The sequence below is a fragment of the Ailuropoda melanoleuca genome, chromosome 13 (genome assembly GCF_002007445.2).
Source record: "Ailuropoda melanoleuca isolate Jingjing chromosome 13, ASM200744v2, whole genome shotgun sequence".
NCBI lineage: Eukaryota > Metazoa > Chordata > Mammalia > Carnivora > Ursidae > Ailuropoda > Ailuropoda melanoleuca.
This window is the reverse complement of record NC_048230.1, coordinates 30,733,347-30,747,817: the sequence shown is the minus strand read 5'-3', so window position 1 is coordinate 30,747,817 and position 14,471 is coordinate 30,733,347. Positions and strand designations below refer to the sequence as shown.

The following is a 14,471-nucleotide window of genomic DNA, read 5'->3' as shown; positions in this document are numbered from 1 at the left end:
CCCAGGCGTCCCAATGATACCAAACTTAAGTAGAAATAACCTTCTTGAAGTCTAAACTCAACAACTGCACATGCAACCCAAGAGAGCTCCCAAGAATCCCTGCAAAAATCAGAGTTTATTAAACAAAGGTTTGTGAACTAATTTGACTTGACAAGGCCTCACCTAGCCATTGTTCTGATTCTGTAGACCTCCTTTTCCCTGTATTTGCTAGGTATCTTTGATGGCTCCCCCATCTTTGGCACTGGAGTCCTTATTTTGTCAAAGATATTAAATAAATGAGAAGGAAAAAAAAGGACAACGAAAATAATTTTGTGTGACTCTGGAAACTCCAAAGAGATCAATGGAAGACATGATTATAAAGCAACATTTTCTACCCTAGGTCCTTCTACATCCTCAGTCCCTGCATTGTACTCAGTGAGTGTCTGAATGAATCAATGATTAAATGGTATATTATTTATCTATGGCTGCCTAATACACCACCACTGTACACATACACATAAATAAATGTAAATAAATACATATATGTATATAAAATATAAGTAAAGCAATCTTCTTACAAAATAAAATATCAGGCTTCTTTTTTTTTTTTTAAAGATTTTATTTATTTATTCGACAGAGACAGAGACAGCCAGCGAGAGAGGGAACACAAGTAGGGGGAGTGGGAGAGGAAGAAGCAGGCTCATAGCGAAGAGCCTGACGTGGGGCTCGATCCCATAACGCCGGGATCACGCCCTGAGCCGAAGGCAGACGCTTAACCGCTGTGCCACCCAGGCGCCCCAAATATCAGGCTTCTATATTGCTTTACGTTTTATTTTCAAACTAGCCAGACTACCTTATCAACAACCCTTGAAAGTAAGTCCTAAGAGCCAGGTCTATCACAGTAAAAGCAAGACAGTCTGCTCAATCACTGCCCTTACTTGAGGAACAGCCCCTAGAATTCTCCTTCTTCAAAACTGATAGCCAAGAGCTCTGTCCTGCTGGTGCCTGCAATGAGGAAAGCAACTCTTCCATTCTGAAGCACCCACTAGTGAACATCTGCAAGGTGTGACCCAGGAGACCCTGGGTTCTGTTCAAGCCTTACCAGTTTGATAAGATTTGAGAGAAACTGGAATTAAAGATTCTATTTTGGGCATGTGGGTGATTCAGAAAACATCTGCCTTCAGCTCAGGCCATGATTCCAGGGTCCTGAGATGAGTCCCGGGTCAGGCTCCCTGCTCAGCGGGGTGTCTGCCTCTCCCTCTGCGCCTCTGCACCTCCCCCCTGCTCATGCTCTCCCTCTCTCTCAAATAAATAAATAAAATCTTTAAAAAAAATAAAGATTCTATGTCTTCCCCCACTGGGATTTTTAAAAATTAGGCTAGCTTCAGAAGTTTGCAAAGGACTATCTGATAGACAGGAATAACAATCCAATAAAGGTAGAAAACCTTAACCCTTTCAGTTCCGCGACAGTATGCAGAGTTCTGATTAGAAGCCTCCGTTAGTGCTCATTCCGCAATGCCAGAACAGAAGTGATGTAATCACTAAGACTTTACATCCATACATTTGTTTCACAATGTACAAAATGCTTTACATTCTATGATCTTACAACACCTTTAAGAAGTAGACACGGTGGATATTATTATGTCTATATTTCAGATGGAAAAACTGAGGTTTAGAAAGATTATTAGACTTATACACAGTAAAATTACTGTGACCAGGAGTCAGAAGATCTGGGTTTGCTTCCCAGCTCTACTCAATACATTTGCATAAGCACTTTGCAAACTTTAAAGTATTATACATGTACTTAACGGCTGTTGTTATTATTGTTAACTGTTGTTGTTGAAAGTACACTGTAAAATCCTAGGTTAATGGATTAGTGACAATACCTTCCACTCTTTTCACTATACTAAGCTGTCAACTTCACAGAGAAATTGCACCTGCTGATAAAGCACTGTGAGTTGATGACCAGTAAAGGGATGCTGCTCACCGTGGCCTGCAAAACTGTCCACATGCCCCAGCCACACCTGGGATGTGCCACACATCTAAGAATGTTCAACCAGCTCTAATGAGGCTATAGGCTTTCAGGGATCTAATGCACAGAAGGAAGAAGAGAGCACAGATCCTACCTCCTAGCAAACAGTTCATAGCTAAGCACCTCACTGCCCATGCACTTCCATAGCTACTCAGAATGCTTAGTTGTTGCCAAATGCATTCTCTTTTTCAATTAGTTACGTAGCTTGTTCACTTAGGGAAGAGGATGTCTGAAGTCCTACCAAGCAGAGATATTAAGTTAGGTTTTTCCAGTTCTTCCAGGCTTCAGCCCCCACAACATTTCTGTCGATGAACCCAGAGCTCTTCTGGCTTTCCTTTGCTGTGTCCAGCCTGAGCCCCATGAGGTGATGCCAATCTCAGCTCTGCCCTGTAGCTAATACTGCCCTTCTCACGCTGAAGTAAGCACTCTTTGTCTCTGTTGGCACCATCCCCTCCCTGAATATGCAACCTTTCCTGCTGGCCAAAATACTTGGTTACTTTCAGCTGGAACTCTGCAATTTGAATCTTTAGCCCTATTTGACATTTCCTAGCTAATTTGGCATCTCTTAGCCATTTAAATTAGGTTTTAATCTTTCGTTCCTCTCTCCCAAGTATGGACCTTCTGGCAGAACTGGTAACGGAGAAAATGGTTTAATTCTATCCTAAGCCCAAGCAAACAAAAACAATAATAGTAATAAATATGGATTCACTCTGTAAATTGTAAAGTCCTATGTTAACAGATTATTAACATCTGTTAATAATCTGACTCTTAGGCCAAGTTTATTTTCATTACACTAAGCTGTAAACACATCTCCCTCCAAGGTCTCCCCTACACCGATCTCACCCCATCCTTCTTAGAAATGTATTCACTGAGACTTTCTCCCCATTTCTGCTTTTGGATTTTGCCGAAGAACACCCTTCCTGGTCAGAAGCTGATCATCTGCTACAATTCCCAAGAAAGACCATTCTACAATCTTGACTTCATTAAGGGAAAAAAGTGATCTTAACATTTCATTGCCTTTTACCCAATATTAGGGTAAAACTTTGAGCTTCCATTTCTAAACAGCCATGTTAGTTCCACAGCTTCACATGTCCCCCACATCCCCATACCTCCTGGAATAGAATCGCAGATAGGATTCCCACTGATGAGCTTATCACAATGTGTAGAAACACATGATCTGTGTGGAGGAATGAATATCCCAATGAATCGCTAAACACCTCCAAGCATGCACTTAATTTCCTGCCCAGCAAGCCAACAGTCCCTTATAGAATATATAAAGTTGTGCTGTCCAAGACAGTAGCCACTAGCCACATATGGCTATTTAAATTAAAACTAATTAAAATTAAATAAAATCTAAAATTCACTTCCTCCGTGGCTCAATAGCTATGTGTGGCTAGTGGCTACTGCACTGGACAGCACAGATATAGAACATGTCTATCATCACACAAAGTATACTGGACAGCACTGACAGAGGCTGCTTATGAATAATACTGTTCTGTGAAATGGTGACTAAAAGCACAGAACATAGGTAATGAGTAACCAGTGCTAAATCCACTAAAATGACTTGTCTAGGAAATGAACTCCACACTCTTCCAGCACTTGGATCAAATCTGAAAGCACATTTTAGCTTTATGGGTAATTTGGTTCCTTACCAAAAATTTCTTTTTCTCACTGGCCCCTGCACATGAGCTTGTTGTTACTGTGGGGCTGTTCAGAAGGGTTGAGCTGCTGCTGTTGTGTTTTTTCTTTAAAAACAAAAAGACTGAGGTTAATAATTTGTACCCTCCACGCAACAGAAAAAAATTGATGATATTCAAGTAAATTGTGGGTACTCAGAACCACTACCTCTTGTTAAGATTACCTCCTAACCAATAGGCAATCCTTTTTTACAGCCTTCTCCTTCAACACCACTGACTTTACTTTAGTAACACAGCAGCAGGCACAGTATAAGATCAGGACGTTTCTTACAAAAGCTTTTAGGTTCTAAGCAGAAGGATCTCTAAAAGGTAATCTTCCTTCAAGGAATGATCAGGGACCACCACGCCACCCTCCTCTTCCCAGGCTGGTCCCTTTGGGTCTTCCAACTCAAGAAAGCTTCCCCTTTTCACCTAACTGATATCCATGCTAATAGTCCCATTTGGAGAAAGATCAGCTGACTGGAGCAGCACACTCCACATAGGAAGACAGGAAGGAAAGTGAGGTCATTAGGCTCAAGCCTGGGGGAGGGGACTCACTTCTGGTAAAATGCTCCTTCCAAAAGCAGCTTTGAATAGAAAAGAGTTACTGCAAGGCAGAACCCACACAATTAGACAGAATAATGTATGAAAATAGTACAAGAATGGGCCCTATTCTGTTGTTCCCCCAGTTTTGTAAGGTAGCCATAAAAATAAAAGCAGCTTTCTAAGCTAATCCTTCTGTTATATCATGAAACAAAAGGACTCAGGGTCCCTAGTTTTCCTAAAGGCAGGAAATACTCTGAGAGGCTATATCTAGCAGACCTTAGACAGTAAAAGTTCTGGGGCTTTACTCTTTCTCTAGGAACCAAAGATTCTTCTGAAGAATTGGTAAACAAGGTGCAAACAAGGAAAGAGGTTAGCTGATAACGAAGAGGACCACAAGGGAAAACGGCACAGACAAATTTTCACCAAACACACCACAAACATAGCCATATGATATAGTACTAGATACCCACTAGGAAGGAAAGCTCTCCATCATTCACTCCTCTCTGCAGGCCAAAGTACCCAGGAATCAGGGAGTTTGTAAATGACACTGGAGGTAGGAAGAAGGTTCTCAACATTGCACAAGTTTAAATGTTAACAAAAATAGGAATTGTTTTCCTAAAGAAGCACACAACTCTCAAAAAAATAGGTACTCTCAACCACCTGAGTTAATATAAGGGGGAAACAACTGTAAAAAACAGATTTTATTGTTACCTTTAGAATATATTATATGATATTTTATTAAATAAATTTCCCTTCCTAATTATATTTTACATAAGCTAATGCTAAAATTAATTAATTTTTTCTAAGCATATACTGTAAGGTAGTTAAAAACCTTCTGAGTTAGAGATTTTGAATCTGGATTAAACATTTGCCAAATAATCAGTAAAGGAACAGTTATATGAATACTGTCTCTACAAGTGAAGGAATTATTCTTATTCTCTACAGATGAAACACTAGGCACAAGGTCAGATGCACAAGGCTGTGGGCCTCCAGATCATGACCTACACCTGACTGGCATGTATCACTTACCATTTAACAGACTGTGAAAGAAAGAGGCCAGTAACATTCAAGCCTGGTATTAGAGCATCCTTGGCTTCTCAAATATTTCCCATTTGAAAACCCCTCCCCGGCAATTTAGTTGGGTCTGCCATGGCCACACACACCTGCCTATTTGGGTGACCCGTGTCTTTGTTCTTCATGGTCTCATATCCAGGCACCCGGGGACGTCGGCTCATCTGGAGGGCCACCAGATCCTTCATGATTGAGTTCAATGCCTCCTGTTCGTCTGCAATGAAAGAGAGGAAATGGGCTAAGATACTTTAATATGGACCACAGGTAAGTGTTGAATCACTAAATTGTACACCTGAAACTAATATTACACTGTATGTTAACTAACTGCAATTTAAATAAAAACTTAAAAAAAAATACAGACCAGCAAATTACTATCACAAATTATATGACTAATACTCAGGGAGTTCTGCCCAGGTAAAATGACAGACCCTGTAATACAATCACGTGCATCTGACGTCTGAAGAGTAGGTAAATGAGGTCAGACTACGGTCACTTAAATTTTAATGGATTCTTAACAAATCTCCAATAAGATTTCTGACAGCAATATTTACCAATTCACTGGTGGCAAGGAAGGTGCTCAAACAGGGCAATTCTTCCAGTGCCAGAGAAACTCACCCAGGAAAAACAGATAAAAAGTTGGAGCGAACAACAACACAGCACAGTGTAGTAGGGTACTGGGTGAAAAGATGAATTCACGGAGAGCTGATTATGGGTCAGAGTCACACACTGACTTATTCTTTTTTTTTTTTTTAAAGATTTTATTTATTTATTCGACAGAGATAGAGACAGCCAGCGAGAGAGGGAACACAAGCAGGGGGAGAGGGAGAGGAAGAAGCAGGCTCATAGCAGAGGAGCCTGACGTGGGGCTCGATCCCATCACGCCGGGATCACGCCCTGAGCCGAAGGCAGACGCTTAACCGCTGTGCCACCCAGGCGCCCCCACACTGACTTATTCTTAAAGCATCCCATGTAGAAGAGCACATTTTAAAGCGTACCAAACAAGGACCTCAGGTAGGTGCTTTGAACAGAAGTTGTTTTACAAGCCTACTCTTTGAACGCCCCCCTCCCAACTCCTTACAAGTTTATAGGCCTTCTGCTTCCCACAGGGAAGCCAAAAGGCAGTTCTATTGTTTTTTCTTCCCTAACTGACCAAGCAATGAATTGTCTCTGCCTTACTGGCATTACTTTTAATCCCCTTTTCTTGAAATAGCACGAAGTACTAGAACTCTCATGCACTGAAGACAAATGGACAAAACCCAGAGCCCAAACCAGCCCAATTCCATGTTTTGCAAAAATCTCACAGGTCCTTCAGGAGATCCTTGTCTACTCAAATAGCATTTGGGAGTTGAAAATAAATCTGTTGATCTAGAAAGGAATATGAAAGATAAATTGTTACACATGTTTTGGTGACAACTGAGTCACTTGGGGACCTGGAGCACACCTTAAAAGAAGCAAGTACAAGAGACTCCACCCAAACAAGCACCTGTCTTTTGTCTTTTGTCATTGGTCCTTGGAAATGTTCTAACACCTTGTGGAAAGAACAGCATGACATATAGGAAGTAAGTCTGTGTTATTTGTCTCTCCCCTCTTTCTACATCAAATGTGCTCAGGGGCCCTACATGCCCTCTGAGAAGTGTAGGAAAGGAAAGAGAAGGGTGCCCATGTGGAGGTTTTTGCCTGCTCATAAAAGTAAAGTGAGACTTAAAATGTGCAAGAAAAACACCAGTACAGTAGCTTCGCATCTAATTCCATTTCAAAATATATACCAAAGTGTGTATGAGAGTTGATGTAGAAACAAAAGGATAAATAAATGGGACAGTGAATATAAAGGAAGTGGGTATCTACAGAAAGACATGTCAAAATTAAAACACATACATCCCAAGATAAAATAAACTGTCACAGTGAAAAAAACACAAACACATACAACCCATAAATTATTTTATATTTTCTAGCGATTTCCCTATAGGCTCCTTAAAGAAAGGGAACTTGGACGATATTTTGTTTTGTTTTTTAACCTCCCAACCAAGATTTAAAAATTAGAGCATAACATCTAAGCTAGGAAGCCTGGCTTATATATATAATATGTATAGGCTTATATATTAAGTTGGCTTATATACTATTTAATATATGTGTATACAATTTTGGGACCAACTGTAGCAGTAAATTAGGATCACTATAAAGAGGATTATGACTAGGCAGGTGTTTCTGAGGCACATCTAGTGATATTCCTAACAGGAAGATACATGGAATTTTCAGTATCAAGGTAACCATCCTGCGAATTGGTAATTGGTAATTTCTGTTGTTGCTTCAACTCAGACATTGAACCTAGATGGATGTGAATACACACAGAGAGACGCACAACACACACGCTTTTCAAGTCAAAGCCACAAGTAGAACAACAGAATCATTTCTAATTCTGTATAAGATGATGCTATTATAAGAGCTGGTTTATCAGGTTGACAAATTCAGTTTCCAGGAAGCTAACCAATTCCTGGCATTACTTCATGGATAAACTTGTTTGGTAGTTCCAGCACTGAGAACACACTAGAGGCATGGTTTGGCACTATCTCCTAAAACTCAGGATAACTGACACAAGGGACACAGGGTTATAGAATCTGATTTTTGTCAGTCGAAAAAACTGCTAGAGGCAGACAGGTTCTTAAACTGATACTTCAAGCTGAGGATGTGGATAAAGACAGGAAGTAAATCAAGTGGCTCTTTTAGGCATTTCTTCCTGGATTGAGATTTTAACTGAATTATCAGCACTCCAGTATGGTATTCCTCAAAAACAAAAACAAACAAACAAAACTTTTAAAAACAAATAGCAGCTTTCTTAGAGTGCAGCAGTCATTTATATGCCCTTTGACATTAGAAAGACCTGGATTTAAGGAGGCTTTGAACAAATCACTTATTCCCCCTAAGCCTCACTTTCCTCATCTGCAAAACGGAGATAATAAAAGTATCATCTCACAGAGCTGCTGTGAGGGCTAAAGGAAAAAGAACTTACAAAGTATTCCTCATGGTACCTAACTAACACTTCGTAATGCTAAAAAAAATGCTGGCTATTATCGTCAATGGAAAAGGTCGGTGAGAAAAGACTGGACACTACTTAATTTACCCTAATGCTTAATTTTATTCCTGGATTTTTATTAGTCATTAACAATAACCATTTACTGAGTACCAGTATGTATTATACATTAGATAGTTCTGAAAGATACTTCAAGTTGTTCAAACTCTAGGAGTAAAAGAATGAATGACACCCAAATACAAGGTTACACAAATAAAGCAACTGACTTAGACAACATACAAACCAAAGTACACAAACATGCACGTGTAAAAAAATTTTTTACAGGGGCGCCTGGGTGGCACAGCGGTTAAGCGTCTGCCTTCGGCTCAGGGCGTGATCCCGGCGTTATGGGATCGAGCCCCACGTCAGGCTCCTCTGCTATGAGCCTGTTTCTTCCTCTCCCACTCCCCCTGCTTGTGTTCCCTCTCTCGCTGGCTGTCTCTATCTCTGTCGAATAAATAATAAAATCTTTTAAAAAAAAATTTTTACAGTGAGTAGTAAGAGGTTTTATAGATGACTTCACAAAATTATTAACAGAATAAATTGGATTCTTTCAGAAAAGCAAGCTGTTCCAGCTATGCAGGAGAGCTTAAAAAATGAACTGAAGATGAGAAAGGACCTAAAAGCAAGTGAGGGGACCAAGGGGAAGAAAAGCAGGTCAGGAACTGATCCTCAATCAGTAGTAATCCTTATTGGGTAGACTAGGAAGAAGGTATGCTAGCAAAGAAACCTTTAAGAGGACTAGGAAAAAAAACAAAAACAAGAGCAACACCACAGCAATCAGGACCAAAGAAGGACAGTGGCAGGCATACGCCAGGCAGGTCCAATAGACTGGTAGAGGCAGAAACAAAATTTTAAAGGGAATCAAGAAGCTGGAGATTCAAAGGAAATTGGAAGTAGTAGAAATCAACAATTCATTTGTGAACTTTGCACATGAACAACTTGAGGCTGGGGTAATAGTTAGTGTGCTATAACCTTGAAAAGATTTCCTGAGGAGGGAGGTGGTTTGACACACTTAAAAGCTACCAGGAAGACGCACAGAGGAAGAAGTTCATTCTAGAGATTAAGAGGTTATGACTATAGAGGGAAGGAGTATTCATTAGAAAATAGAAAAGAAGGGATCTATGAAATAAGGATTAGAGTTCAGGCTCTTAAGCAGTCTCAAGCAGACAGCTATCCATAATTATTCAGCAGCACCGACTTTTTCTTCTCCGGATACCCTGACCTATGGTCTGGAGGCTGCCAGGCAACACACTCCTCTCTCCTTAGCTCCAGCATGAAGACAATCTTGCAGACTTGAACTACTGCTTCTATCTAAAAGCAGGATCTTAAGGCATCCCATTTATGAATTCCCTCAGCTAAAAACCCAGAAAAGTTTCTAGTAGCACCATGTCCTTTAATAAACATTGTTGTCCTGTATGACATCTGTGTACTATATCAGACACTCTCCCTTTTCCATATATACAAATCCCCAAAGTAATGTTTTAATTCAACTAATGTTATTTCTTCACATAGCCAGCACTCTACCCAGCACTGCCGGATCGTCTGATCACACTGCTCACTGCTGTTTTCAGTGTCCCTGAGTCAGATTTTACTATCTTTTTTTTTTTCTTTCTTTAAAGATTTTATTTATTTGACAGAGAGAGAGAGTGTGTGTGTGAGTGAGCACAAGCAGGGGGAGCGGCAGGAAGAGGGAGAAGGAGACTCTCCACTGAGGAGGAAGCCCGATGCAGGACTCGATCCCAGTACCCTGGGATCATGACCAAAGCTGAGTGCAGATGCTTTAACCAACTGAGCCACCCAGGTGCCCCCAGATTTTACTATCTTAATCTTCATGACACTTCACATATTCCCACTGCCTCCACCTTGTCAATACCTGGGCAAACATCATTTTATAGTAAGTACAAACAAAAAGGCCTGAGCCTCAATTCACAAGAAACTTTTTTCCCTTCATGGACATGGTTGAACCTTTGCTAGAACTCAAAGTCAAATTCTGGTATTTTTCTGTTTCTGGGATATAAGAGCCCTTCCAAAGTAACTGATGGTTCAAAATTTATTTTTTAAAGACTTTATTTATTTATTTGAGAGAGAGAGTGAGTAAGAGTGAGAGAGAGACTGAGCACAAGCTGGGAGAGAGGCAGAGGGAGAGGGAGAAGCAGACTCCCCACTGAGCAGGGAGCCTGACTCAGGACTCAATCCCAGGACCCCAAGATCATAACCTGAGCCAAAGGCAGACACTTAACTGACTGAGCCACCAAGGCGCCCCTAAAATTTAAAAATACATATTACAAAGGAAGCTGTTGCTTCCTCAGAAGAATCAACATATCATCACTATATTTTATTTTAATGTTTAATGAAATTAACCTAAAGGTCTGGAGACTATAGGATTATGTATGTCAATCCCAAAACTACAGAATTGATTTCTCGCTCCTATGCACCTTTACACCATTTTGACATAGTACCTATAACACCTCCTTGCACTCACTTGTTTACATGTTTCTGGTTCACCTTACCTTCTTAAGGTAACTTCTTTTTTTTTTTTTTTTTAAGATTTTATTTATTTACTTGACAGAGAGAGAGAGACAGCCAGCAAGAGAGGGAACACAAGCAGGGGGAGTGGGAGAGGAAGAAGCAGGCTCCCAGCGAGGAGCCTGATGCGGGGCTTGATTCCAGAACACCAGGATCACACCCTGAGCCAAAGGCAGATGCTTAACGACTAAGCCACCCAGGCGCCCCTTAAGGTAGCTTCTTAAGGCAGGATAATGCAGATATAGGGCCTAATACTGCTCCTGACACATAAGAGACACTCAGTAAATAAATGAGCAAAGACTAAAGGAATAGCTTATACAGACAGAACCAAGAAAGCTGCTTCTTATCCTTTATGTATTCCCCTAAGTAATATTCAGATGGATATTTACTTTTTATGAATGCCTAAAATTCAGTTTTAAAATCCAACTGTCAGGGGCGCATGGGTGTCTCAGTAGGTTAAGCATCTGCATTTGGTTCGGGTCACGATTCCAGGGTCCTGGGACTGAGCCCTGCAGGGCTCACTGTTCAGTGGGAAGTCTGCTTCTCTCTCTCCCTCTGCCCCTTCCCTCCCTCCACCCCTACTACTGCTCACTCTCTCTCAAGTAAATAAATAAATTCTTTAAAAAAATAAAATAAAACTGTCATTTAAAAAACATCAGAAATCTAGCTGACATATGGCCAGGTTGACTCAGTAAATTGTGACCCCAATTTCAATTAAAACACATGTTGACCAGAGTCTAGATTGTCAGGTTGTCAGATTCTAGACAAGCTGAGTTGACACTGGTCTAACTGGGAACTCACAACAGCCCCGGATCCTTAGAGATCCGAGGTTTCTGTAAATCACAATGATTCTGACTTCCAACCAAGCTATGGAAGCAGAACCAACCCATCCTTAATCCTGTACTCAGTTCGCTATAGTTTCCTGTAACATTTCCAAGTTGTTACATGTTTTTCAGTAACACTTCCCACTAAGTTTCAGACTGCATTTATAAAAAGTCCAAATATGCACTAGTGAATTAGTCTCAAGTGTTATTAACAGCATTTGCCACTATAATTACTAAAACTGGGAGAGAATTCTAGTGTGACCAAGAAAAATGACAAGTCAATCCCATTTTTTTTAATACCCACACAGTATCAAAGCCAAAAAAAAAGCATATCTCCATATATCCTATTATTTACCAGGATAAGTGTACTACAGGGGTAAATGTAGTTCCCATTAGAAATCTACTAGAGCTAACAGCCAATATAAAATCTAACCTGTTTTTATTACCAACCCAAGTTGTCAAACAAGCTTGAGTCTGGGGCTTTGAACAGCTCAGGAAAATATGACTGTTAACCAAAGAACCTGCAGGGCAGGGACTCCAATTAGTTTTGGTCCTTTCCTCACTGGGCTGAATTTAACAAGTATAATGAAAATATTAATAAGTCTGTATGTCTCTCTTACCAACCTCTTGCTGTATCATAGTTTATTCAGAACCACAGCAACTAAAGAGGACTAACCTGGGAATATGAATTTTCATCATATCATACACATCACCAAAATGGAAAATAGTATTTAAGAGAGAGACTGTGTGTGTGTGTGTGTGTGTGTGTGTGTGTACACACATATCCTTGCTGAACCTTTTATAAAGTAAATTAAAGATCCAGGCTGTGGAAGAATTCAGTATTAGTTCTAATTGCATATCAAGGCCATCTATAAAAAAGAGAGAATGGTATGAGGAGAACCTGCCAAAGAAAGCGAGGCAGTGGCTCTTAAACCAGCTTGCCTAATATATGGTAGCCACCAGGTAAGTTAGTTCCCCTCTCACTGCCTCAGTTGCTTTATGTAAAACAGACATGGGAACAAACGAAAAGCGGAGTTCCTGATCCTTTCTTCTTTAGGGTTCTGGCCCCTACCTATATAGCTCCTTTCCTCCCCATCACTGTCTCTCCATAAACTCATACACTTAAAATAGTTTTTAAAAATGTCTTGAAATGTGAAAACAGGCTGACATCTATTTTCATGTTGGACATGCAAATATAATCAACAAATCTGGGCACTCTTACTAAGTCAGTAGTCAAGAAAGTGGGGAGTGGGAGTCTGCCCATCCTCAAGTATCACATACTCCCTCTTGGGACTTAAGATTGCCCTCACAAGACAAAGAGTAAAGACTATCACAAACATAGGTTCCACAAACCAATTCAAGGATTGAGTTCAATCATCAAATTCCAAAATACAAGATAAATGTTTGAAGCCTGGGGAGGACAAGAAGAATCATGTGCCCCATTTATAGTAAATGTTTGGTAAGTATTTGTTGAATTATGTATTTAAATACCAAGCCTTACTGGGTTCCTTTTCTGCTTACTGTCACAGGAGACTTACCCTAGAAGAGCAAGCTTGAAGCAAAGCATGGGAAGGAAACAGTAAACCCAGCAAACGAACAAGCCCATCCTTTACTGTACAAGGGCAGCGTGGAATAGAACAAGGCAATTCATTCAAAGGCGCAGTGTAGAGACAGGCAGCAAAACAATATCTGCTCAATGTGACACAGCATACACTTAACCTTCTATGAAAATGACCTGACCTTGCTGTAGCGCAAAGCAAATATTAAGGTTCTCTCTTCACATGCATGGCACTTCACAGATACAATGGATGCCTTTGCAAAGGATCCTTTCATTGAAGTTTCACTTAAGTGTTCATTTAGGACAATACCAAATACTTTGCAAAACTTGTGATTGTGGACAACAGTATCACAATAACCGATCCAACAAGAGAAACAAAGTACATCTAAAATGTTATCTGCTACTTAACCTAGTCCAATAATCATTTGCTAAATTACCAAAAAGGACAATGAAATATAATTCAGTTCAAATGCCGCGTGTGGAACACATTAAAAGCGTTTCTTAGATTACATCTTCACAACTTAAATTGCAAGTATTGATAAAAAGGAAATGATTTCACAGATTCTTTTGTGCAGCGAATGCTTCTTTTAAAATAAGTTACATACTTTCAGGGATACCGCTAAATAAAAATAATGGATTTTTCAAAAAGTAGGATGCGAATTATAACTGGAAGTCCCCGACCAAATCCTAACCTCCAGCAATCTGCGTGCGGCTCGCATTTCTCAACTGCGCTGTTGATAACAGTGATTGCTGTTTTAATCACCTCCCAGCCTATCTCCCCGCACGCCCTCCCCCCTGCGCTGGGGCGCGCACAGGGCTCGAGAGCAAGCCCCGGGAACTCTCGCTGGCCGGCCTGTGTGAGCAAAGGGAAGGAAATGACACAGGCAGGAAAAAAAAGCAAATCAAGGAAAAGACACAACAGCAGCTGGGCCTGCACCAGCCTCCAGCCCGGGCCCCACACTGAGCTCCCGCTCCCCCGCCCTCGGGCTCGCGGTCCGGCTCGCCCGGGCCGGAGCGGGCTGCCCCGCCGAGCACGGGCCCTCGATCCTGCCGCCGCCTCCTCGGGATGCGCCCGCCGCGCGGCCCGGAAGAAGGCTGCCCAGTGGGCTCCGCCGGTCGGGACCGCCCTAGCGGGCCGGGGAAAACCGAACCCCCGCCCGAGCCGCCGAGCCACGAGCGGGGCGGGCGA

General features: G+C 41.1%; 1 protein-coding gene across 1 annotated transcript in view; it reads right to left on the bottom strand.

The window, feature by feature from the left end:
• MAP3K3 (mitogen-activated protein kinase kinase kinase 3) overlaps positions 1 to 5,518 on the bottom strand; it is a 49,200-nt gene extending 43,682 nt beyond the window's left edge. The window contains exons 1-2 of the mRNA XM_011231431.3: positions 5,397 to 5,518; positions 3,664 to 3,756 (exon numbers count right to left, since the gene is read on the bottom strand). Of these exons, the coding sequence (XP_011229733.1) occupies positions 3,664 to 3,756; positions 5,397 to 5,492 (189 nt within the window). The 5' untranslated portion in view covers positions 5,493 to 5,518. The remainder of the gene's footprint in view (positions 1 to 3,663; positions 3,757 to 5,396) is intronic.
• Positions 5,519 to 14,471: the final 8,953 nt, after the last annotated feature.